This window comes from Stenella coeruleoalba (genome assembly GCF_951394435.1).
Source record: "Stenella coeruleoalba genome assembly, chromosome: 3".
In the NCBI taxonomy this organism is placed as follows: Eukaryota; Metazoa; Chordata; class Mammalia; order Artiodactyla; family Delphinidae; genus Stenella; species Stenella coeruleoalba.
Window position 1 is genome coordinate 27,645,866 of NC_137148.1, and position 27,641 is coordinate 27,673,506.

General features: G+C 40.7%; 1 protein-coding gene across 1 annotated transcript in view; it reads right to left on the bottom strand.

The window, feature by feature from the left end:
- Positions 1-1,434: 1,434 nt before the first annotated feature.
- The window catches only part of ADAMTS12 (ADAM metallopeptidase with thrombospondin type 1 motif 12), a 384,522-nt gene continuing 358,315 nt past the window's right edge, over positions 1,435-27,641 (bottom strand). The window contains exon 23 of the mRNA XM_079918928.1: positions 1,435-5,339. Coding sequence (XP_079775054.1) covers positions 5,161-5,339 — 179 coding nt within the window. The 3' untranslated portion in view covers positions 1,435-5,160. The remainder of the gene's footprint in view (positions 5,340-27,641) is intronic.

Here is a 27,641-nt window from a genome sequence, read left to right on the forward strand (position 1 = left end):
ATCTCCTCTCTCTTCTTTCCCTCTCCCACCCCGTCCTCTCCCCCACATCCCTCTTGAGCCTGAAACCTGTAGGTGTAGAGAAGGCTAGGAAAGCCCTTTTCCATTTGCCTCCAAAATATGCTCCCCAAGCCAGCTTCACCATTAGTAAAGCTGTTGTTTCGATCTGGCTGATTATGTCTATTCTGTTTGGTTAGAAACCTCAGTTGGAGGAGGATGATTATTCCAAACCCCGAATAGGTCACTTTTCCATTTTCCCCACTTTTGGTTTATTCCCTCTGACTCTAGGATTGAACACCTGAGCCCCCAGCAGCTGATTCAAGACTCTTTTGGAGCTATGCTCACTATCCTCTCTCTCTTCTCTGTCATTGCGATTTTATCAAATTAGTGAGCTTTGAACCCTGATATATATATTTTCTTCTTTGGAAGTTTTCTGACCCACCTCCTCAGTTCTTTGTGAGGTCTGAGTGTGAGGGTAAGCTCAGTTTTACTCAACCCAGCAATCCTGATACTCACTGTAGGGTAATAATTGTTCTAGTGCAGAGCTTTTCACTTCAGAACTATTGACGCTTTGAGCCACATAATTCTTTGCTGTGGGGAGGAGTGGTCCTGTAGGAAGTTTACCAGCATCCCTTGGCCTCTACTCATTAGATGCCAGGAGTGCCCTCCAACCCAAAGTTGTGAAAACCAAAAATGTCTCAGACATTGTCAAATGTCTCCTGGGGACAAAACTGTCCCCAGTTAGGGACCACTCTTCTAGACAAAAATGGACACAGTGAAGAAAGAGCAGAGAGATGCCTCGGTCTTTCTGGCAGGGTTAGTATAGGCTTCTCAGGGAACAGCATTTGAGCTAAGCCTTGCAGGATAAGGGTTACCTTATAGTGGTCATAGAAGAGTTTCCAAGGTACAAACAGGGAGGTGTGCATGGCCCTTTGTGATTTCTTGACCCAAACCAGATTCCTACCACCCCTGTACATGCCTGCAAACATTCTAGAATCACCTGTGGATACCTCACTCTTCCCATCTCAATGCTTTTACTCATTCCATGTGAGTGGATTCCATGTCCATATGTCCAAATTCTACAATTGCTGGTTACACTCACCATGCTGTGAACCACTTTTGAAAAAGGATTGGATTTCCAAAGCAAATTCCTCTTCATCATTGTTGTTACTTTCTCTTAAGCATTATGCCTACACTTTGGATAGATTGAGGGACCAGATTATGCTGTGAGCTGCACTTATGAATACACTGGATCTGGGACTGTGGAGGATTTCAGGCATCACTTCAGATTCTCATACGGTGGACTGTGTCAGTTGTTGCACAATCATTCATGAGAAGAGACCTCAGTTCTACCTCACCTGGGATATGACTCATCTCGTGACATGCTGATTTAGGGGTGGAGTAGGAGGGAATCTGCAGGGAGTGGGGGAGGAAGGATTGACAGCATCCTTCCCCAGGTTGCTGAATTCCAGGGTTTCTCTGGTGGGTGGTGGCAGTCTCGCAGTAGGGGTAAATGAATCACATGGACACATCAGTGAGTTTGGCCATTTATTGATGCCACACAATGGCAGGCTATGGTTACAGTCTGGTTTTAAATACTGAGGTACCCACCAAGGTACCCCTTAAGGAGGCTGGGCCTGGCAAAGCAGCAGAGATGCAGAGAGGACAATGGATGAGGCCGTGTACCACATACAACCACTTTGGAGGACAGTGATAGGTAGAATTGTGCTTCCCCCAACCAGGTTTTTTTAATGACATAACTTAAAAATAATACTACTAATAATATTTGAACTAGCACTACAACAGAAAAAGAGTAGCATCAAATACGTTGGCTAAGTTTTAGCACCAGACAGTTCATGTCATGTGGTCTCTCTCTTGAAAGTGAATCGCTATGCATAGATTCATTGTCCCAGGGCTTGATCCTAAAGTCAGAAGGGAGAAGAGCTAAGACCTGTAATCTCGGGGGTAGCAATGTGTAGCTTTCAGAGTTTGGAGGATTTTAGCCAACTGATTGGGAAATTATGATCTGAAACAATATAAATCCCTCAACTTGTGTTCCAGAAATGTGATAAAGGTTATCAAAAACATTCACTAAATATCTGAAAGCGTCACACTGGGATGACCCCACCAAGTAGAGACGGGTCAGGAGATTGGATGGAGGTGCATTCTTGATTAAGAAAACCAAATATTAAAACAAGTCGTTCCTACAAAGGGGCCATTGCTTGTATCACAAAATGATTTCCTGTTTTACAAAAATATTCACTATTTAGTCTCTTCAAATATTGTTTTCTTGTGGTGTGTTGAATTATGTTTTGATGTTTAAGAATTAAATTAACCCACACCTTTTCAGAGAAGAGCTAACTCTACCACTGGGAGAGGCAACGTAAACCAAATTGGGTTTGAGAACCTTCATGTATTTAAGCACCAGGCCCTGTGGCGGCCTCTCTGATTCATGGTAGATGTGTATCCAGTGTCTCTTGCTGTACATCTCAGTTGCTTGTTCAAGGTGGGAAGAAAGGAGGCCATGGAAGAAATAAACCAACAACGCTACTTCATGTTGGCCCCCATGAGCACCAAAAGGATGGTCAGACACCATTCAGGTTCTTGTCTTCAGAGTCTCCCTGTTAATCTGAGGTCCCTCTCTTATTGCAAACACGGGGACCTGTCAAAACCCTGATGACCCAAAGCTGAGTGACTGTCAAGGCAACAACCATGTCAAATGACTCTAGTAGCAAGTGCTGTCTTGATTCTGGGGTCCAGGACAGCTGCTACCCAACTGTCTTACAACACAGCCCCACATAGGAAGTGAATGTCCATGATGCAGGGTTAGGGGCCAATATTCTGCCTTTGAGAAACTAGAGAAAGGCCTAGAATGGAGCACCCGGACAGACCCTTCCTACATTTCTACCATGTTTGCCACATGGGTCATAAATAACATTTTGCATATTGGGAAATCTGGCCTAGTTTAGTTTGCTGAGGTCAGTAGGAATCGGAGTTTGTTCCTGAGTTTTGTAAGACTGGTCATATCCAGGTCTCTGATGACATGCATGATCCTAGGGTAGCAGAGTACCAGGTTAAGTTAAATCCATCCAACTTACTAAATTAATCTCCCTGAAAGCCTACACTATACTTCAGGGACAGTTTTTGAGAACTGCCTCATTAGAAAAAATCAGGTTCTTTTCTACTCACATCACTGACAATGTAAGCATCTTCTTGCTAAAACTTATTTCACCAGAGACTGTCACTGGCCAGCAATGTTTAGATTTAAAGACAGAATACAAGAACATAATTATATAGAAATAAATTCTCTGGTTTTGGTAAACATTTCTACTCACCTCCTGTTTCTGCTCTATCTCAAATTTCATCCCAACCCCAGTGTTTTATTTCCCACAGGCATTTATCATAATAATACACAGTAATGGCTTGAAAAAAAAAGCGCATAATATAAAAAATTTAAGCTTCTGGTATCCAAGCAATAGAACTGGCGTTGGCCAGCAACACCATTACAGATTTAACAGAAGATGCATGTGGACTTGCCCACTTGTACATCTATCTATATGTTTATATGTGTTCTGCCACCAACTAGATATTAGCACCATTTTTCAATAGCACCATTCTGCTGAACGGATAGATAATTCAAGGGAGAGATGGGATACTGTGCTCCATGGTGAATGTTAACGGGACCTGTGCGTGAGACTGAAGACACGCTGCCCATTACGTGAAGCCCACTCTCCTGCCTTCCCCTCTGTCAAGAGCTGATTCTGAGGGCTTCTTCCCCTGGGGGCTCCACAACCCTCATTTTCCACGTTCAGTTCATATAAATACCTCCCCTTACAAACCAGGAAATTCACCTTGAATCTGAGACCACAGCTTACTTTGACTCCTGACGGGTGATGGAAACATCCAGAATAAGCATTCTAACTTTCATTTCACTTTTTTGGACTACCTGACTCACCTGTCCTCCACCCCCACCCCAGGAAACAGATCCTCAAAAGTAACTATTGGGTGTGCTAGAGAATAGATCGGATTTACCTCACTTTTGAAATTTTTTTTTTTCTCGAGACTAGAAGTTTATACTAAGTTTTTCTATACTTAATACAATTTACCTGGTTCTCGGAAATATTTTACTCTAGAGCTCCATTTTCCAACCTGAGGGTGGGTGGGGGCAGGTTGCAGCTGTGGACCTGGCCGTAGCAGTTGCGGTGTGTAAACCCCTAGTGGTGAAAAGACGTTCACCCTGAACTGAAGACTCAGGCAGGGAATCTGCTAGAGAAGGGAAAGCCACACAGGAAGACTCATTTGCTCTTCTGCAAAGGAATGGGTATTTGCCAGGGAAGTGGGAAGAACAAAAAGCCCATATTCTTCTCTTCCTTATACTAGCAAGAAATTGATTTCTGTTAATTTTCTTTTTAAGAATTTTCATAGAAATTATCCTTAAGTCAGAAATGTCTTCTGTATAACTAACCTAAATCCCTTAGGTTCACTAAAGCATACAGTTCCTGCCCATGTCCTCTTCTTCTAGTGTCTCCAGGAAGGAATGGGAGTCCAAACAGCCCAGATGAAGAGTCCATAGGGATTAGGGACAGGCTGAGGATGAAGCCAGCACTTTCTCTTCCTGCCCCAGTTGAACACGGGGTGAAGAAAGCGGTCCCCTGCCTGGATGAATTACAAGAATGTTCCTGAAAGCTCTCCCATGACATTTTAAGCAGCAGCTGCCCCAAGTAGGGAGACAAAAAAGGGTGATTTCACCAAGGTAAATTAACAAGGTTATTTGTTCCCTGGATAAGCGTGGCTCTGTTTCCTGATACTCTTGAGGTAGTCTGGGAAAAAATCTGGTCTCTCTGTTTTTATCTTTAAGGGAGGAACAAAAGACATCATTTCACAGACTTGCCCACCTTGGCACCTTTCCCATGAGCTGATCTCACGAAAGGACCGATTCTCCTGGATACCTCACCTGCCTATCAGGGAGCGGTGAGTATTACAGTCCCATGTCTCCTATGAGGGGCGTTTTGTGGCTAAAGAACAGTGGGCTTTGTTTAGTTATGAGCCAAAGTTGAACCTGAAATACATAGTAAAACCGCAGTGAAGTGGTCCCTGGGCCTAGAACACGTCACGGTCAGCAGGCTGCTGCAGTCTGCGGTGGAGGGTGGCTTTCTTCTGGACTTAGGGTGCTCTGGGGTTTTTGAGTGGCTGTCGCTTTCTTGGCCTTTGGGTGTGGGCGATGTGTGTCTTGGAACACGAGAGGCAGCACTGAGCCCTCACGGTGGGCACAGAACATCTCTTCATGGCTTTTAGTGTCTGGCAGAAACTGGCTGATAACTTGTCTTTGGTGCAAAGTAAATCTGTGGGAGGAGAAAAAAAATAGGAAAAAAAACAAAGATTATCCTTTTGTAAGTGAATAAGTGCGACTTCTATTAATGGAAGACTTTATGTGTCTACTGAGAAAGGCTCCATAACAATTCATAATGGTTGACATCCACTGACATTCACTCCTGTGTAGCAATGTTATACATTCCCACCCTTGCCATGGCCACCCGGTGGTGAATACTTCCCCACACCTGGACTTTGGGTTCAGTCCTCTGACTTGCTTTGGACAATGGGATGTTAGTGGACATGATCCCTGCAGGGCCTTGGAATGTGAGGGAGGATGAAGCTGCCCTGATGAGCTTCTGCCATCACCGTTAGAAGACTCTGGCTCATGCAGCCACTTGACCAAGGAGGATGAGACACATGGAGCAGACCTAGACCCAACCTGCAGCTTGCAGCCGAGGCCAACCACGGCCAAGCTAGATCAGTTGAAAATTCACCCTTGTAGTTTTAAAGCACTGAGTTTCGAGGTGCCTTGTTATGCAGGATTGTTATGCAATAGTTGAATGCAATATTTTACTTGCATCGCTTCATTGAATCTCACAGCAGTAACGAATCAGGTAAATACAACTGTTCTTTCCATTTTACAAAAGGAGACGTAAAGCCTACAGAAGTTAAGCACTTGCACAATGTTATCCAGCTGATAAGGGGCACAGTCAGATCTGAACATGGGCAGTTTTGACTCTAGCTCATGCTTTTATCCATCATATCATCCGGAGCACCAAGCAGTCACCCCGCCAGCCAACTAGCCAATGCTTCCTGAGCAAAGGATATAGATATATAAAATGTGGTCACTGCCCTCCAGAAAGGTACCGTGTAGACGAAGGCATAAGACATGCACAAATAATTCCCAGGGTAAGGATACAATTAGTTACTTGGGTGCTAATCCTTGTTCTACCCTAACTCTGGGCAAGTAAGTTCCTGAATTATTTTGGCCCTCCTTTCCTCATATATGAAACAGGGAATTGGACTAGATTTCTCAGGGACCACCCTTGCATATTCTATGGGTGGTACTCAGACTGCACTGGCCCACGTACTCCTGGTCTGGAAGGAATTCACTAAGGCCCCAATAACACATTTTTCTTTTATAAAGTGAAATTGTTTCAAACTTTGCTTCAGTGCCTCTCAGAGCTCTGGTTGATCTTCTTTCTCCATTACAGAAAAGATTTGCTTTCTCCATTACAGAAAAGATTTGAACAGTCCTAAAGAAAAGCTTTTCCCCAAACAGGCTGCTGTCCTTTGTAAATAGAACTGTCAGTAAAAGTAGAAATTGAGGTAGTATTCTCTTTACCCAAATCTGTGACAGTATTTTTGCCTCTCTATGCATTTTTCACCTTCAGGTCATGAAGGCAAAAAAATGCTTTTTATCTTCTCAGAACTCATTTCATTGACTGTGCCTGGTTTTTTCATGAAGAAATGTCTTCTGTTAGCTGTCAGAATTCCATTTGGTTTGCAAGTGTTAAGTGCACTTGGGAGTAGGTAACATATAATGCTCCTAGAACCCCAAACCTCTTCATTGCTGATTATTTTCTTCTTCAGGCCTCTTCCTAAACATTTCATAAAAATCAGTGCCCTCTAATCCCCCAGGAAACTTCTATACACGATCTGACATTTCAGAAAGAGTTCATATTTCTGCCAAGTGTTCCTACTGTGGAATAGAAATCTGAGCTCTTCATCTCCCACGTGCCCACCAGAGCAGGTGTTCTCCATGGGGCTTGGGCTGTGCATCGTGTAGGCTGCTGTTCAGAACAAGGCAGGGCTTCCTCCCTAGGCTTCTGGCATTGAGGCAGGGCCCAGCATGGAAGCCTAGGCATCATAGGGCTGCTCTGATTTCTTAGCCAGCCTCTCCTAAATTCCTTATGGATGGTAGACGGAGAAGGTGCATCTGGGGTAGCTCTTTGCCCCACATTCTCCCTGCCATGAGTATGTGAGTGCTCTGGGGCTACTACAAGAAAAGAAGACAGAGGAAGTATGAAAGCTTAGCTTCCATTCCTTCTCTCCACAAAGCTTCTTTTGGCCACATTGGACCACATGGATCCCTTCTGTCCCAATCTCCAAACTTGTATTATTATTGTTAACGTTTGCTCAAACATGGCACTATGTTCTATCATGAACAGTTCTGTAAATGGCGTTGAGCCTTTTCTGCTAAAGGCTGAAGTGTGACCTCTCTCTAGGGTGTCTACCATTCTAAAAAGGCCTCTTAGAGGACCCCAAAGTCTTTAACTTTGTTCTGGGTTGAATTGGATCCTCCAAAGTTGAAGTGTTCCCCCAAAGTTGAAGTCATAACCATTGGTACCTGTGAATGTGATGTTATTTGGAAATATTTCCTTGCAGATGTAATTATGATGTAAATTAAGATGACTTAATCAACATGACTGTGTCCTTATAGAGAGAGAAGAGATAGACAGACACATGCAGTAAAGAGAAAGCCATGTGACGACACAGACACACAGAGGAAGGTGGCCATGTGATGATGGGGGCAGAGATTGGAGTTATGCAGCTACAAGCCAAGGAAAGCCGGTGACTACCAGAAGCTAAGAGACAGAGAGCATGGCCCTACCAAGAACCGTGGTTTTTGAACTTCTTGCCTCCAGAACGGTGAGACTAAATTTCTGTTGTTTTAACAACACAGATAGCAATTTCTTAAGCACTTACCACACACTAGGCAATGTGCCTGGCTTATACTATCTCATTTGATCTTCATATAAATTTACTTATACCTATTGTTCTCCCTTTAATACTGAAGTTCCACAGAGGCTTAATAACTGGCCCAGTGTCTCATAGCTGGAACACAGATGGTGGTGCTGGAAACTGAATGCTGCCTCGGTGCCTCTAAAGCACTGGCACCAAGAAAATGAATCTCTTGTGCTGGTTATGGGCAAGGAGGGGCCCACATGGACAGGTCTTCCCTGACCAGAGCAGCTTCATTTGTTCAACCAAGGGCCCCCACTTGTCAGGTCAACATCTACCTGATTGAAAAAGGCTCAACCAAGCCTGGTGTCCTTGCCTGATCTTGGCAACCACTGGATCATGAGCCCAGCTTTTCAACGGTCCTCAGAGCCCTGGGAACATGTGAGTCCTGGAATCCTCCTGTTTAAAAGTGGGAAACTGGAAGGAAGAGGGGAGGATACCAGTGACCTATATTGGGAGCCTCTGTTCCAGCTCTGTTTAGCAGCTCATTTAGACAATGACTGGGAGCCCAACATCACGGCAGGCAGGGCTTAATTGCACCAGTTCTCGTTATTATTGTGAAACAATGAAGGCTGCTGTGTTCATCAGCCAACTGGAACCCAGCTGAAGCACACAATGCTTATAATTGGGGGCAACTTAGAGAGGACATCCCAATTTGCCTATGCCTGTTTAATAGAAATCATACTTGGAAATGTAAAGGGACAGTCATGAGCTTGTTCCCCTGCTGTCTTGAAGGGATGATATTTTGCCCACAAAAGTTGGAAAATAATTTCAATGTTGTTGGCAAATACAGTGTCTGTAAGACTTTGGGTTTTGTGAGGCCAGGGAATGTGTCAGACTCATTTCTGTGTCCTCAGTTTTTAGTACTTGCCTGAGACATATCTTGTGATCAGTAACATTTGCTGAATAAATGGAAGTTCTGTTCATCTGGAAGAATATCTTTCAGTAGGAAGATGCTAAGCTCACCTCTGCCCACAGGCACACCAAAATTACAACTATTTACAGAGCAACTATTGATGCGAAAGATTGGAAGACTGGCAGAAAAGCTCTTCTACGACTAAAAATATAAAGAAGGAACCACAACAAGACAGGTAGGAGGGATGGAGATGTGGTATAGTCAGGACCCATACCCCTGGGTGGGTGAACCACAAATGGGAGAATAATTACAGAGGTTCTCCATGAGCGAGGGGCTTGAGCTCCACATCAGGCTCCCAAGCCCAGTGGTCCTGCACTGAGAAGATGAGCCCCCAGAACATTTAGCGTAAAGGTCAGTAGGGCTTAATCAGGAGAGCCAGGGGCTATGGGGAATAGAGACTCCACTCCTAAAGGGCACACACAAAATCTCACAGGACCCAGTGCAGAAGCAGTAATTTGAAAGGAGCCTGGGTCAGACCCACCTGCTGATCTTGGAGAGCCTCCTGCAGAGACAAGAGGCAACTAGAGCTCACCCTCGGGACACAGACACTGGTGACAGCTGTTGTGGGAAGCTCGGTCTACCACGGGGACACTGGTGCTGGCAAGCACCATTTTGGAATCCTCCCTCCAACACTAGGACCAGGCTCCACCCACCAGTCTGTCAGCACCAGTACTGCGATGCCTCAGGCTGAGCAACTAGCTAGGTGGAGACACAGCCCCACTTACCAGCAGCCCTGCTGCCTTAAAACCCCCTGAGCTGCTTTGGGACCTGGCCCTGTCCACCAGAGGGCCCAGCCCTGCGTGTGCTGAGACTAGCCGACTAGCCTCAGGACTCCCGGGCCCTGGAGCCAGAGACCCTGGCTCCACCCACCAGTGGGCAGACACCAGCTCCAGGACCCTCAGGGCCCTGCAGCCAGAAGTCTGAAGACCAAGTTTTACCCACCAGTGGGTAGACACAAGCCCCAGGACTACTGCAGCTTGCCATGTCAGTTCCCCCTGGGCCTGACCATCAGCAGGCTAACATCTGCTCTGAGACACCTTGAGTCCCTCAGCTAGCAGTCCCAGGATCTGGCCCCACCTACCAGTGGGGTGACACCAGCTCCGAGACACCTTGTATCTCTCACCAGCAGGCCAGCACCAGCTTTGGGACACCCTGGAACTCACAGCCAGCCATGTCAGGAACCGGCTCTGCAGTCACCCACTCCAGAACCCAGCTCTGCCTACAAGCCAGCCAGGACTACCCAGGGGAATCCCGGGACTCTGCAGCCAGCTATCTCATGCCCTGCCCCACCAGCTAGCAGTCTCCACACAAGGCAGAGCCTCACACCAACCTAATAGGAAGCCAGCCACACCTACCAGACTACCCACAGTAGTCAGCTCATCACAAAAAGAAGGACCCATGCAGCCCATGTAGGGGGCACCCCTATAGCATATAGCTCTGGTGATCAGAGGGGAGTATGCTGCTGGGACACACAGGATGTCTCCTACAAAAGGCCACTTCTCCAGGGTGAGAAAACATAATCAACCTACCAAATACATCGAAATAAAAACAGCAAATTAGGGAAAATGAGGCAACAGAGGAATATATCTCAAATGAAAGAATAAGATAAAACCCCAGAAGAATTAACTGAACTGAAGATAGACAACCTATCCAATAAAGAGTTCAAGGTAATGATTGTAAAGATACTCAAAGAACTTGGGAGAAAAATGGGTGAATACAGTAAGAAGATTAACAAAGAGAAAGAAACAGAGCTAAAGAATAGAAAAACTGAAATAAAAAATACACTAAAAGGATTAAATAGTAGATTAGATGGTACAGAGGAATGGAGCAGTGAACTGGAAAGCAGAGTAGTGGAAACAATTGAAGTTGAACAGAAAAAAAGAATTTAAAAAATGAGGACAATTCAGAAACCTCTGTGATATAACATCAAATGTACTAACATTCACATTATACAGCTCCCAGATGGAGAACAGAGAGAGAAATGGGAAGAGGACATATTTGATGATATAATAGCTAAAAACTGCCCTAACCTGGGATAGGAAATAGACAACCAGGACCAGGAAGCACAGAACCCAAAACAGGAACCCGAAGATGATCATACCAAGACACAATGTAATTAAAATGGCAAAAATTAAAGATAAAGGGAGAAAATTAAAATCAGCAAGGGATGCTGGAGAGGGTGTGGTGAAAAAAGGGAACCCTCCTATATTGTTGGTGGGAATGTAAACTGGTACAGCCACTATGGAGAACAGTATGGAGGTTCCTTAAAAAACTAAATATAGAACTACCATACGACCCAGCAATCCCACTACTGGGCATCTATCTGGAGAAAAGATAGATGCACCACAATGTTCACTGCAGCACTATTTACAATAGCCAGGACATGGAAGCAACCTAAATGTCCATCAACAGACGAATGGATAAAGAAGATGTGGTACATATATACAGAGGAATATTACCCAGCCATAAAAAAGAAAAAAATAATGCCATTTGCAGCAACATGAATGGACCCAGAGATTGTCATACTGAGTGAACAAAGATCACATGATATCACTCATATGTGGAATCTAAAAAAGGCTACAAATGAACTTATCTACAAAACAGTAATAGAGTTTGGGACTTCCCTGGTGGTCCAGTGGTAAAGAATACACCTTACAATGCACGGGACACGGGTTTGATCCCTGGTCAGGGAACTAAGATCCCACATGCCATGGGGCAAATAAGCCCATGCGCCACAACTACTCAGCTTGCGTGCCTCAACTAGAGAGCCTGTGTGCCACAAACTATAGAGCCCACACGCCCTGGAGCCTGCGTGCCACAACTAGAGAGAGAAAACCTGCACACCGCAACTAGATAGAAGCCTGTACACCACAACAAAAATCCCGCATGCCTCAATGAAGATCCCGTGGGCTGCAACTAAGATCTGATGCAGCCAAAAATAAAATAAATAATAAAGAAATCTTAAAAAAAAACAAACCAGAAATAGAGTTACAGATGTAGAAAATAAACTTATGGTTACTGGGGGTATGTCAGGGGGAGGGATAAATACTGGGGGGTATGTCCGGGGGAGGGATAAATAGGAAGATTGGGATTGACACATACACACTACTACATGTAAAATAGATAACTAATAAGGACCTACTGTATAGCACAGGGAACTCTACTCAATACTCTGTAATGGCCTATATGGGAAAAGAATCTAAGAAAGAATGGATATATTTATATGTATAACAGATTCAGTTTGCTGTACACCTGAAACTAATACAATATACCCCAATAAAAATAAAAATAAAAATAAAAATATCAGCAAGGGAAAAGCAACGAGTAGAAAAAAACTCCCATATGATCAGTTGACTCTTCAGCAGAAACTCTGCAGGCCAGAAGGGCACGATATATTTCAAGTGATGAAAGGGGAAAGAATACTCTACCTGGCAAAGCTTTCATTTAGATTTGATAGAGAGATCAAAAGCTTTACAGACAAGCAAAAGCTAAAAAATTCAGCACCACCAAACCAGCTTTACAAGAAATACTAAAAGGAACTTCTCTAAGTGAAAAAGAAAATGGCACAGTTAGAAACATGAAAATTATAAAAGGAAAATGTAAGTGGTAAAGACAAATATGCAATAAAGGTAATAAATCAACCGTGTATAAAGCTAGTAGAAAGATTAAAAGGCAAAAGTAGTAAAATCATCTATATCCACATAAGTAGTTAAGGGATATACAAAACAAAAACATATAAAATATGTCAAAAACAGTAAACATGGGAGAGGGGAGTAAAAATGCAGGGTTGTTAAAATGCATTTGAACTTAGAGATCAGCGACTTAAAATAATTATATATATATGGCTATATATAAACCTCATGGTAACCACAAACCAAAAATCTATCATAGATACACAAAAAAGAGAAAGAAATCCAAATATAACACTAAAGATAGTCAACAAATCAAAAGAAGTGAAGAAAAGAAATGAACAAAAAAGAACTACAAAAACAATTAAAAATGGCAATAAGTACATATGTATCAATAATTACTTTAAATATAAATGAACTAAATGCTCCAATTGAAAGACATAGAGTGGCTGAAGGGATACAAATACAAAACCTGTATGCCTAGAAGAGACTCACTTCAGATCTAAAAACACAGACTGAAAGTGAGGGGATGGAAAGAGGTATTCCACGAAAATAGAAGTGAAAAGAAAGCCATGGTAGCAATACAGGTATCAGACAAAATAGACCTTAAAACAAAGATTGTAACAAGAGACAAAGAACATTATACAATGATCAAGAAATCAAGAAGACGATATAACAAAAGTAAATATATATTCACCCAACATAGGGAGCACCTAAATACATAAAGCAAATATTAACAGACATTAAAGGGAGAAATTGACAGTAACTCAGTAATAGTAGGGGAATTTCACACCATGCATACATCAGCGGGCAGATCATCCAGAAAGAAAATCAATAAGGAAACACTGGCCTTAAATGGTACATTAAACAAGCTCCCAGAGGAAGCTGATGCTACTGGTTCACGGACCACATTAACACAGATTGGAACAGGGTCCAAGGACGAGATGGTGGAGTAGAAGAACCTGAGCTCACCTCCTCTTAAGAAAACACCAAAATCACAACTAACTGTGAACCATCAACAAAAAAGACTGAAACCTACCAAAAAAGATATTCTACTTCCAAAACAAAGAAGAAGCCACCCACAATGAGTTGGTAGAAGGGGTGCATCTGTGATACAATCAAATCTCAAACCTGTTGGGTGGGTGACCCACAAACTGGAAAATAATTATATCACAGAGGTTCTCCCATAGGAGTGAGGGTTCTGAGCCCCATGTCAGGCTTCCCAGTTTAGGGGTTTGGAATTGGGAGGAGGAGCCCCCAGGGCATTTGGCTTTGAAGCCCAGTGGGGCTTGATCGCAGGAACTTCACAGGAATGGGGGAAACAAACTCCACTCTTGGATGGTGCGCAGAAAGTCTCGTGTGCACCAGGACCGAGGGGAAAAAGCAGTGACTTCATAGGCACCTGGGCCAGACCTACCTGCTGGGCTTGGAGGGTCTCCTGGTGAGGTGGGGGGGGGTGGCTGTGGCTCACTGTGGGGACAAGGACACTGGTGGCAAAGGTACTGGGGAGTACTCCCTAGTGTGAGTTGTCCTGTAGGCCCCCATTTTGATGCCAAGACCTGGCCCTACCCATTTAGAGAAGAGTTGACACCTATCCTTCTAAAATTATTTTTAAAAATTTTAGAGGGGCTTCCCTGGTGGCACAGTGGTTGAGAGTCCACCTGCTGATGCAGGGGACATGGGTTCGTGCCCCGGTCTGGGAGGATCCCACATGCCGCGAGGCGGCTGGGCCCATGAGCCATGGCCACTGAGCCTGTGCATCCGGAGCCTGTGCTCCACAATGGGAGAGGCCACAGCAGTGAGAGGCCCACATACAGAAAAAAAAAAAGAAATTTAGAGGAAGGAACACTCCCAAACTCATTCTATGAGGTCACCATCACCCTGATACCAAAACCAGACAGATAGCCACCCCCCCCCCCAAAAAAAAGAAAGAAAATTACAGGCCAATACCACCAATAAACAAAGATGCAAAAATCATCAATAAAATACTAGCAAACTGAATCCAACAATATATTAAAAGGATCATACACCATGATCAAGTGGGATTTATCCCAGGGATGCAAGGATTTTTCAATATCCACAAATCAATCAGTGTGATACACCACATTAATAAAGTGAAAAATAAAAACCATGATTATCACAATAGATGCAAAAAAAGCTTTTGACAAAATTCAAAACCAATTTATGATTAAAAAAACTCTCTGGAAAGCGGGCATAGAGGGAACATACCTCAACATAATAAAGGCCATATATGACAAACCCACAGCTAACAACATATTCAATGGTGAAAAACTTAAGGCATTTCCTCTAAGATCAGGAATGAGACAAGGATGTCCACTCTCACCACTTTTATTCAACATGGTTTTGGAAGTCCTAGCCACGGCAATCAGAGAAGAAAAATAAATAAAAGGAATTCAAATTGGCAAAGAAGAAGTAAAACTGTCACTGCCTGCAGATGACATAATACTATACATAGAAAATCCTAAAGATGTTACCAGAACATTACTAGAGCTCATCAATGAATTCGGTAAAGTTGCAGGATACAAAATTAACCCTCAGAATGGGAGAAAATATTTGCAAATTAAGCAACTGACAAAGGATTAATCTCCAAAATTTACAAGCAACTCATGCAGCTCAATAACAAAAAAACAAACAACCCAATCCAAAAATGGGCAGAAGACCTAAATAGACATTTCTTCAAAGAAGATATACCGACTGCCAACAAACACATGAAAGAATGCTCAACATCATTAATCATTAGAGAAATGCAAATCAAAACTACAATGAGATATCATCTCACACCAGTCAGAATGGCCATCATCAAAAAATCTAGAAACAATAAATGCTGGAGAGGGTGTGGAGAAAAGGGAACACTCTTGCACTGCTGGTGGGAATGTGAATTGATACAGCCACTATGGAGAACGGTATAGTGGTTCCTTAAAAAACTACAAATAGAACTACCATATAACCCAGCAATCCCACTACTGGGCATATACCCTGAGAAAACCATAATTCAAAAAGAGTCATGTACCAAAATGTTCATTGCAGCTCTATTTACAATAGCAAGGAGATGGAAACAACCTAAGTGTCCATCATCAGATGAATGGATAAAGAAGATGTGGCACATATATACAATGGAATATTAGTCATAAAAAGAAATGAAATTGAGCTATTTGTAATGAGGTGGATAGACCTAGAGTCTGTCATACAGAGTGAAGTAAGTCAGAAAGAGAAAGACAAATACCATATGCTAACACATATATATGGAATTTAAGAAAAAAAAATGTCATGAAGAACCTAAGGGTAAGACAGGAATAAAGGCACAGACCTACTAGAGAATGGACTTGAGGATATGGGGAGGGGGAAGGGTAAGCTGTGACAAAGCGAGAGAGAGGCATGGACATATATACACTACCAAACGTAAGGTAGATAGCTAGTGGGAAGCAGCCACATTACACAGGGAGATCAGCTCAGTGCTTTGTGACCCCCTGGATGGGTGGGATAGGGAGGGTGGGAGGGAGGGAGACGCAAGAGGGAAGAGATACGTGAACATATGTATAACTGATTCACTTTGTTATAAAGCAGAAACTAACACACCATTGTGAAGCAATTATACTCCAATAAAGATGTCAAAAAACAAAACAAAACAAAATTAATACACAGAAATCTGTTGCATTTATATACACAAAGAAAGAAAGATCAGAAAGAGAAATTAAGGAAACAGTCCCATTTACTATTGCGTAAAAAAGAATAAAATACCTAGGAATAAACCTACCTAAGGAGGCAAAAGACTGGTACTCTGAAAACTGTAAGATACTTATGAAAAAAAAAAAAAGATGACATAAACAGATGGAAAGATACCATGTTCTTGGATTGAAGAATCAATATTGTCAAAGTCACTATACCACCCAAGGTAATCTACAGATTTATGCAATCCCTATCAAATGACCAATGGCAGTTTTTGCAGATCTAGAACAAAAAACTTAAAATTTGTATGGAAACATAAAAGACCCCAAATAGGCAAAGCAATCTTGAGAAAGAAAAACAGAGCAGGAGGAATCAGGCCCCCTGACTTCAGGCTATACTATAAAGCTACAGTAATCAAAACAGCAGGGTACTGGCAAAAAGATAGAAATATAGATCAATGTAACAGGATATACAGCCCAGAAATAAACTCACACACCTACAGTCAATTAATCTATAACAAAGGAGGCAAGAATATACAGTGGAGACAAGACTGTATCTTCAGTACGTGGTGCTGGGAAAACTGGACAACTACATGTAAAAGAATGAAGTTAGAGAATGTACTAAAACCATGCACAAAAATATACACAAAATGGATTTAAGATCAGATACTATAAAACTCTTAGAGGAAAACACAGGCAGAACACTCTTTGACATAAATTGCAGCAATATCCTTTTGGATTCACCCCTTAGAGTAAGAAAAATAAAAACAAAAATAAACAAATGGGACCTAATTAAACTTAAAAGCTTTTGCGCCACCAAGAAAACTATAAACAAAAAGACAACTCACAGAATGGGAAAAAATACTTGCAAATGAAGCAATTGACAAAGGATTAATCTCCAAAATATACAAACAGCTCATGCAGCTCAATATCAAAAAAACAAAAAACCCAATCAAAAAATGGGCAGATCTAAATAGACATTTCTTCAAAGAAGACATGCAGATGGCAAAAAAACACATGAAAATATGTTCAACATCACTAATTATTAGAGAAATGCAAATCAAAACTATAATGAGGTATCACCTCACACCAGTCAGAATGACCATTGTCAGAAAGTCTACAAACAGTAAATGCTGGAGAGGGTGTGGAAAAAACGGAGCCCCCTTACACTGTTGGTGGGAATGTAAATTGGTGCAGCCACTATGGAGAACAGTAGGAAGGTTCCTTAAAAACTAAAGATAGAGCTACCATATTATCCTGTAATCCCACTCCTGGGCATATATCTGGAGAAAACCATACTCCAAAAAGATACAGCCACCCCAATATTCATTGCAGTATTATTTACCATAGCCAAGACATGGAAGCAAACTAAATGTCCATCCGCAGATGAATGGATAAAGAAGATGTGGTATATACGTATAATGGAATATTACTCAGCCATAAAAAGAATGAAATAATGCCACTTGCAGCAAAATTGATGGACATAGAGATTATCATATGGACATAGAGATTATCATACTAAGTACAGTAAGTCAGACAAAGACAAATATCATATGACATCACTTATATGTGGAATATAAAAAACATACAAATGAACTTATTTACAAAACAGAAACAGACTCACAGGTTAGAAAACAAACTTATGGTTACCAAAGGCAAAAGGTGGGGGGAAGGGATAAATTAGGAAGTTGGGATTAACATATAGACACTACTATAAATAAAATAATCAACAAGGACCTACTGCATAGCACAGGGAACTCTCCTCAATATTCTGTAATAACCTATATGGGAACAGAATCTGAAAAAGATGGATATATGTATATGTATAACTAAATCACCCTGCTGTACACCTGAAACACAACGTTGTAAATCAACTATACTCCAATATAAAATAAAAATTAAAAAAAATAAGTATAAGAGCTCTAAAAAAAGATCACTGATCACAGATCACCATAATTTAGTAGTAATGAAAAAGCTTATAATATTGTGAGAAGTACCAAAATGTGACTCTGAGACACTAAGTGAGGAAATGCTGTTGGGAAAATGGTGGCAATGGTCTTACTCAACTCAGAGTTGCCACAAACCTTCAATTTATAAAAATGTAATATCAGAGAAGCATAATAAAGTGGCAAACAATAAAAAAAACACAGCACGGATCCGCTTGACTAGAGAATATGTACTTCACATATGTTCTTTGACTTTGGCAATGGTATCTTGTGATTTAAGGGTTTTCCTTTTGGTTGGCTGGTTTTTCTTCAGATGAACCTATTCTTGATGAAAGTGAGATCTTAATGAAACCTTAATTCAGACACTGCAAATCACAAACACACTCTATGTATGAAAGAAACAGATAAATATCCCCACATTTCTTTCCCAGTTCCAATTACCCATTTCAATAAAAAATTTTTCCTTAAAAAAAATGATACATTAAACCAAATGGAGACACACACACACACACACACACACACACACACACACACACACATATATATACCTTCCATCCAAAAGCAGCAAATAAACATTCTTTAAGATGTACATGGAACATTCTACAGGATAGATCACATTATGCCACAAAACAAGTCTCAGTAAATTTAAGATAACTGAAATCATATCAAGCATCTTTTCCAAATACAATATATGAGACTAGAAATCAGCTACAAGAAAAAACTTCAAAAAACACAAACGTGGAGACTAAATAACATTCTACTAAGCAACCAACGGATCACTGAGGAAATAAAAGAAGAAATCAAAAAATACCTATAGACAGATAAAAACAAAACACAAAGATCCAAAGTCTGTGGGATGCAACAAAAGCAGTTCTAAGAAGGAAATTTTAGTCATACAAGCCTACCTCAGGAAACAAGAAACATCTCAAAAAAAACCCCAACATTACACCTAAAGGAATTAGAAAAAGAAGGACAAACAAAACCCAAAGTTAGAAGGAAAAAGATCATATATATCAGAGCATAAATAAATGGAGACTAATAAAACAATAATAAAGATCAATGAAACTGAGAGCTGGTTCTTTGAAAAGATAAAAAGAGGGCCCAAATCAATAAAATCAGAAGTGAAAAGGAAGTAACAACTGATACCACAGAAATACGAAGGATCATAAGAAATTATATGAACAATTATACACCAATGAAATGGATGACCTAGGAGAAATGTACAAATTTCTAGAAATGTACAATCTCACAAGACTGAATCAGGAAGAAATAGCAAATGTGAATAGACTGATTACCAGTAATGAAAAATGAATCAATAATAATAAAAAAAAACCTCCCAACAAACAAAAGCCTGGAGCCAGATGACTTCATAGGTGAATTCTACCAAACATTTAGAGAAGAGTAACATGTATCCTCTTCAAACTATTCCAAAAAATTGAGGAGGAAGAAATACTTACAGACTCATTCCACAAGGCCAGCATTGCCCCGATATCAAAACCAGATAAAGAGATCACAAAAAAGAAAATTACAGGCCAGTATCATAAATGGACAAATGCAAAACTCCTCAACAAAATATTAGCAAACCAAATTCAACAATACATTCAAAGGATCATACACCATGATCAAGTGGGATTTATCCCAGGGATACAAGGATGGTTCAGTATTTGCAAATCAATCAATATGATACACCACATTAACAAATTGAAGAATGAAATAATATGATCATCTCAACAGCTGCCAAAAAGCTTTTGATAAAATTCAACATCCATTTATGATAAAAAAAACTCTCCAGAAAGTGAGTTTAGAGGGAACATACTTCAACACAATAAAGCCCATATGATAAGCCCACAGCTAACATCACAGTCAATAATGAAAAGCTTAGTGCATTTCTTCTAAGATCAGGAAGAACACAAGGATGTCCACTCTCACCACTTTTATTCAACGTAGTATTGGAAGTCCTAGCCACAGCAATCAGAAAAATAAAATAAATCCAAACTGGAAAGGAAGAAGTAAAATTGTCACTGTTTGAAGATGACATGACACTAAACATAGAAAATCCTAAAGATGCTACCAGAAAACTAGTAGAGCTCATCAATGAATTCAGTAAAGTAGCAGGTTACAAAATTAATATACAGAAATCTGTTGCATTTCTATAACTAACAATGAACTATTAGAGAAATTAAGGAAACAATCCCATTTACAACCACATCAAAAGGAATAAAATACCAAGGAATAAATCTAAGGAGGTAAAAGACCTGTACTTGTAAAACTATAAGACAATGATAAAAGAAATTGAAAATGACACAAACAAATGGAAAGATATCCTGTGTTCATGAATTGGAAGAATCAGTATTGTTTAAACGACTATACTACCTAAGGAAATCTACAGATTCAGGGCAATCCCTATCAAAATACCAATGACATTTTTCACAGAACTAGAACAAATAATTCTTAAATTTGTATGGAAACACAAAAGACCTCAAATAGGCAAAACAATCTTGAGAAAGAACAAAGGTGGAGGTATCACGTGACCTGATTTCCAACTATACTACAAAGCTGTGGTAATCAAAACAGTATAGTATTGGCACAAAAACAGATGCACAGTTCAATGGGATGGAACAGAGAGCCCAGAAATGAACCCACTCTTATATGGGCAAATAATCTATGACAAAGCAGTGAAGAATATACAATGGAGAAAAGACAGCTTCTTCATGAACAGTGGTAGGAAAACTGGACAGCTACATGGGAAAGAATCAAACTGGACTACTCTCTCACACCATGCACAAAAATAAATTCAAAATGGATTAAAGACTTAAACCTAAGACTGGAAACCATAAAGCCTCTCAAAGAAAACATAGGTAGTATGCTCTTTGATGTTGGTTTTAGTAATTTTTTTTTGGATCTGTCTGCTTAGGCAAGGGAAACAAATCAAAGATAAACAAATGGGAATACATCAAACTAAGAAGCTTTTGCACAGTGAAGGAAAATATCAACAAAATGTAAAGGCTGCCTACTGAATGGGAGAAGAAATTGATATTTGCAAACAGTGTATTTGATAAGGGGCTACTATCCAAAACATACAAAGAACTCATACAACTCAACATCAAAAAACATAAAACCTGATTAAAAAATGGGCAGAGGATCTGAATAGAAATTTTCCAAAGAAGACATACAGATGGCCAACAGGTACATGAAAAGATGCTCAACATCACTTATGAAAAGGGAAATGCAAATCAAAACCACAATAAGATATCACCTCACACCTTTCAGAATGGCTTGCATCAAGAAGACAACAAATAATAAACATTGGCCAGGATGTGGAAAAAAGGGAACCCTTGTGCCCTGTTGGTGGGAATGTACATTGGTGCAGCTACTATGGAAAACAGTATGGAGGTTCCTCAAAAAATTAAAAATATAACTACCATATGATACAACAATTCCACTCCAGTGTATTATCCAATGAAAATGAAAACACTAATTAGAAAAGATATATGCACCTCTATGTTCATTGCTGCACTATTTACACTAGCCAACATATGGAGGCAACCTAAATGCCCATCAACAGATGAATGGATAAAGAAGATGTGGTATATATATATACACAATGGAATATTACTCAGCCATGAAAACGAATGACATCTTGCCATTTACGACAATATGGATGGACCTAGAGGTTATTATGTTAAGTGAAATAACTCAGAGAAAGACAAGTACTGCATGGTATTACTTATTTGTGGAATCTAAAAAACAAAACCAAACAGAAACAGACTAATAGATACAGAGAACAAACAGGTGGTTGCCAGAGGGGTGTGGGGTAGGGGGAGGAAAGATGTAGGTGAGGGAGGTTAAGAGGTACAAACTTCAGTTATAAAATTAATGTCATGGGTATGAAATGTACAGTGTAGGGAATATAGTCAATAACTATGTAATATCTTTGAATGGCAACAGATGGTAACTTGACTTATCATTGTGATCAGCTTGAAATGTATAGAAATATCAAATCCCTATCTTGTGTGCCAAGAACTAACACAGTGTTGTTATACTTCAAAAACAAACTCAGAAAAATAGATAAAATTTGTGGTTACCAGAGGTGGGTGTAGGGGAGGGGGAAGTGGAGGAAGGCAGTCAAAATACACAAATTTCCAGTTACAATATTAAGGATGTAATATACAACACGATAAATATAATAAGCACTGCTGTACAATATATATGAAAGTTTTTAAGGGTAAATTCTAAGAGTTCTCATCACAAGAAAACAAACTTCTATTTCTTTAATTTAGTATCTATGAGATGATGCATGTTCAGTAAACTTATTGTGATAGTCCCTAATGTATGTAAATCAAATAATTATGCTGTACACCTTAAATTTATGCAGTGCTATGTGTCAATTATATCTCAATAAAACTGGAAGAAAAAATTTTAAGTCTGCTGACTCAAATGTTTATTTGTATCAACTTTAAGTACTATCCTTATTACTTTCTGTATTTTTCTATTGCATTCTGTACCACTCATTCCCCAAATTAAACAACAACAACAACCCAACAATGGTGTGCATAAGGGTTTTGCTTTTGTTTTTTTAATCATCATGAATATAATGCCTAGAAGATAGCTGATATTCAGTAAATATTTCTGGATGAATTTTTTTGACTTTTTAAAAAATTGGGGTATAGTTGATTTACAGTGTTGTGTCAGTTTCTGTTGTATGATGAAGTGAATCAGCTACGTGTATACATATATCCCCTCCCTCTTGGACCTCCTTCCCACTCCTCCCCCATCCCATCCATCTAGGTCACTGCAGAGCACTGAGCTGAGCTCCCTAAGCTATACAGAAGGTTCCCACTAGCTATCTTGTACACATGGCAGTGCACATATGTCAGTCCCAATCTCCTAATTCATCCCACCCCCGCTTTCCCTCCTTGGTGTCCATACATTTGCTCTCTACACCTGTGTCTCTATTTCTGCCTTGCAAACAGGTTCATCTGTACCATTTTTCTAGATTCCACATATATGTGTTAATAGACGATATTTGTTTTTCTCTTTCTGACTTCACTCTGTATGACAGTCTCTAGGTCCAACTGTGTCTCTACAAATGACCCAATTTTGTTCTTTTTTATGGCTGAGTAATAGTCCACTGTGTACATATGTACCACTTCTTCTTTATCCATTCATCTGTTGATGGACATTTATGTTGCTTCCATGTCCTGGCTATTGTAAATAGTGCTTCAGTGAACATTGGGGTGCATGTTGCCCTTTTGTTTTTCTTTGTTTTTTAATATCTTTATTGGAGTATAATTGCTTTACAATGTTGTGTTAGTTTCTGCTGTACAACAAAGTGAATCAGCTATATGTATACATACATCCCCATATCCCCTCCCTCTTGCATCTCCCTTCCACCCTCCCTATCCCACCCCTCTAGGTCATCACAAAGCACTGAGCTGATCTCCCTGTGCTATGCAGCAGGTTCTCACTAGCTATCTATTTTACATTTGGTAGTGTATATATGTCAGTGCTACTCTCTCACTTCGTCCCAGCTTCCCCTACTCTGCTGTGTCCTCAAGTCTGTTCTCTACGTCTCTGTCTTTATTCCTGACTTGCCACTAGGTTCATCAGTACCGCTTTTTTAGATTCCATATATGTGTGTTAGCATACAGTATTTATTTTCCTCTTTCTGACTTGCTTCACTCTGTATGACAGACTCTAAGTCCGTCCATCTCATTACAAATAACTCAGTTTCGTTCCTTTTTATGGCTGAGTAATATTCCATTGTATATATGTGCCACATCTTCTTTATCCATTCATCTGTCGATGGACACTTAGGTTGCTTCCATGTCTTGGCTATTGTAAACAGTACTGCAATGAACATTGTGGTACATGACTCTTTTTGAATTATGGTTTTCTCAGGGTATATGCCCAGTAGTGGGATTGCTGGGTTGTATGGTAGTTCTATTTTTAGTTTTTTAAGGAACCTCCATACTGTTCTCCATAGTGGCTGTATCAATTTACATTGATACAAACCCAACAGGGCAGGAGGGCTCCCTTTTTCCACACCCTCTCCAGCATTTATTGTTTGTAGATTTTTTGATGATGGCCATTCTGACTGGTAATACCTCAATGTAGTTTTGATTTGCATTTCTCTAATAATTAGTGATGTTGAGCATCTTTTCATGTGTTTGTTGGCCATCTGTATGTCTTCTTTGGAGAAATGTCTATTTAGATCTTCCACCTATTTTTTGATTGGGTTGTTTGTTTTATTGATATTGAGCTTCATAAGCTGTTTGTATATTTTGATGTTTTTTTAACCCATACGCTTGGAAAGAGTTCTATAGCTCCCACTATGGAAATAGTAGTTCTGATTTAGATTCTAAGTCATTAACAATTTAGATGGCACCTAAAGAAAGTAAAATGGCCTGGAGGAAAACAAACCTTACATGAATTCACACCTGATTTTACAAGTTGGGCATGGGGGCATGTTTACTGTGATGGCTGGCTGGCTGAGAAGAATCTGGGCATTGAATGGCTTATTTTCAAAGCATTTTAGAGGGTACAGGGGTTAGGGTGGGTGGTCGGCTTCTTTTAAATCAAGGAATTTCTTGCAGCTGCTCTTTCCTATTGTTTCTATATGAGTAAGCATGACTCTGCCTTCGAGAGAAACTTGTAATTACCTTTTGTGGCCCTGATAATTTTTGGTGAGTGGAATTCATTTTTATTTACATCCATTGTCAGCTAACCATTAGTCATCATCTCTTCAGTGTGAGATTTCAATGTAAAAAATACCAGATATGCATTTAACCCAATTTTGATGATTGAAAATTGTCTTCAACTGTCTTATTGCTGGGCAGTGCAATGTATATATAATTTAAAAATAACCAATAGAGACTTCCCTGGTGGTCCAGTTGTTAAGACTCTGCAATTCCACTGCAGGGGGCACGGGTTCAATCCCTGGTTAGGGAACTAAGATCCCACATGCCGTGTGGTACGTCCAAAGACAAAAAACAGTAACACTAGGCATGATCAACCAAGACTGTGCTGCTGCCTCAATTATATAAAAAACCATCACAGCTTAGAAGGATTCTATACTCTCAGCATTTTAAAAGCATGGTACCAAAGAATGTGATGAGATGACATGAAAGGAAGTGTCCCAAATTGACCCCTTGGTCTAGAACAGGGTGCTTCTCATGAAAAGATGCTCATCACTGCTAATTATTAGAGAAATACAAATCAAAACTACAATGAGGTACCTATAGATTATCATACTAAGTGAAGTAATTCAGAAAGAGAAAGACAAATAGCATATATCACTTATATGTGGATTCTAAAATATGACACCAATGAACCTATCTATGAAACAGAAACAGATTCAAAGACACAGAGAACAGACTTGTGGTTGCCATGGGGGAGGGGGGAGGGAAGGATTGGGAGTTTGGGATTAGCAGACACAAACTAGTATATATAGAATGGATAAACAACAAGGTCCTTCCTATTGCATAGCACAGGGAACTATATTCAGTAACCTGTGATAAACCATGATGGTAAAGACTATGAAAAAGAATATGTAAATGTATAACTGAATCACTGCTGTACAACAGAAATTAATGCAGCATTGTAGATCAACTATACTTCAATAAAATTTAAAAAAATAGAACAGGGTGCTGCTCAAACTTTAACGTGCATCCAAATCACCTGGGAATCTTGTTTAAATGCAGATTCTGATTCAGGAGGGCTGGGGTGAGGCCTGAGATCCCGCATTTCTAACAAGCTCCCAGGTGATGCCAGTGCAGCTGGGGACCACACTGAGTAGCAAGAGTCTGGAAGGCTAAAACTTAATAATACCTCTGAAAATGAGCCCTAGGTAGCTCTGTTTGGAGGTTCAAGTAAGGTCAATGACAGCCAGCCTCAAATGCAAGTTGGTCAGAAAGAAGTTGCATGTGATCATTAGACCTGAAGCATTTTCCCCTCAGTGCACTGTGTTCAGGATTTCCAGCCCACACCTCTCTCCTGACCTCTGCACCTGTGTAAAAACCAATCACAGACCACTCCTACCTAAATGATTTATCTGCTCCTCAACAAACATGTCCCAAACAGAATGCATTACCTTTCCCCATTCCCAAACCCACCCCTGGGCTTCGTCTCTCACAGAATGGTAGCCTCATCTACTCAGCTGCCCAAGTCGGAAATCTGGGCTTTGTTCTCCCTCCTCTTTCCCCGGCACAATGTCCTGTCAGGTGTCTCTTTTAAGTAGCTCTTGAATCCACTCACTTCTCTCTATCTGCACTTCTACTGCCTTAGTTCATGCCACGTACAACTGCTTGGGGTGCAGCTGTAGTCTCTGAACTGGTTCCTTTCTCTATCTTCCACAGTGCAGCCTGCATGACTTTCTTATCATCACTCCCCTGTTTGGAATACTTGAATGGCTCCCTTCTGCCCTAGGGATAAAGTCCAAACTCATCAGCGTTGCTTCATGAGGCTCTTTATCCTCTAGTTGCAGCTTACCCCTCTAGCCCTACTGTTTCCTAACTCCCCTGGAACTGTGTACTGCATTTAGACTCATATGCCATGACATCATCTTCTTCCTGCTTACTACAGACACTGAAAGCTGCTCCTGGAACCTCTCCCCTGACCTCTCTACTCATCCTTCACTTCCTCTGGAGGCCTTCCCTCCTCTCCCCAGTTTCCATATGATACCCTTCCCAAGTGCTGTCATAACACCCTTACTGCCCTGATCAGTATCTCACTGGTTGGTGATTTTGTTCCTTGTTTGACATTATGTTTAACACAAAGTAAGTGCCCAGCAAATATCTGTTAAGTAAATACATGATTTGTAAATAAACAATCCTTAGGGAAACTCTTCTCAGGATATTAACTCTGACAGCAGTCTCTGTTGAATGCCAGCCCTCAGTGCTTGGAAGGAGGTAGGAGCAGATTAATAAACAGCAGGTTTCACTACTTCTCATCCTTAAGAATCTTTGGAAAAAGACTACCACTGGTAAAGAGCCTTAAATACCTGCAAATCCACTTTCCCTGGGTAGCTGTTGGCCAATGGCTGAAAGGTGTGGGTATGTAAACTCTCAGCTCGTTGGCCTCAAGAGCAGACAACTCTGATATAACTTTCACCCTGGAGCTTCCCTGTGGGAGCAGGCTGAAGCTAGGAATGTGCCTGAGATGGCAGCCCAGCTGTGCTTCCTCCCTTTTCTGTCTTGTTTCCCTCTCCCTTAGCTATCTTCCCTGGGAGCACTTCCTGAATGAATCCCTTGCACACAAGTTTGCACCTCAGGGTCTGTTTCTATGGAACCTGACCTCAGACAGCAGTACAAGATTGATAGGTCCATTCAGTACTTGACTGGTTTCCTGAGAAAGGTTAGAGCATTTCTCAGAAATCTTTGAAAAAATGGAAGTGATTCTCATTTGTGTG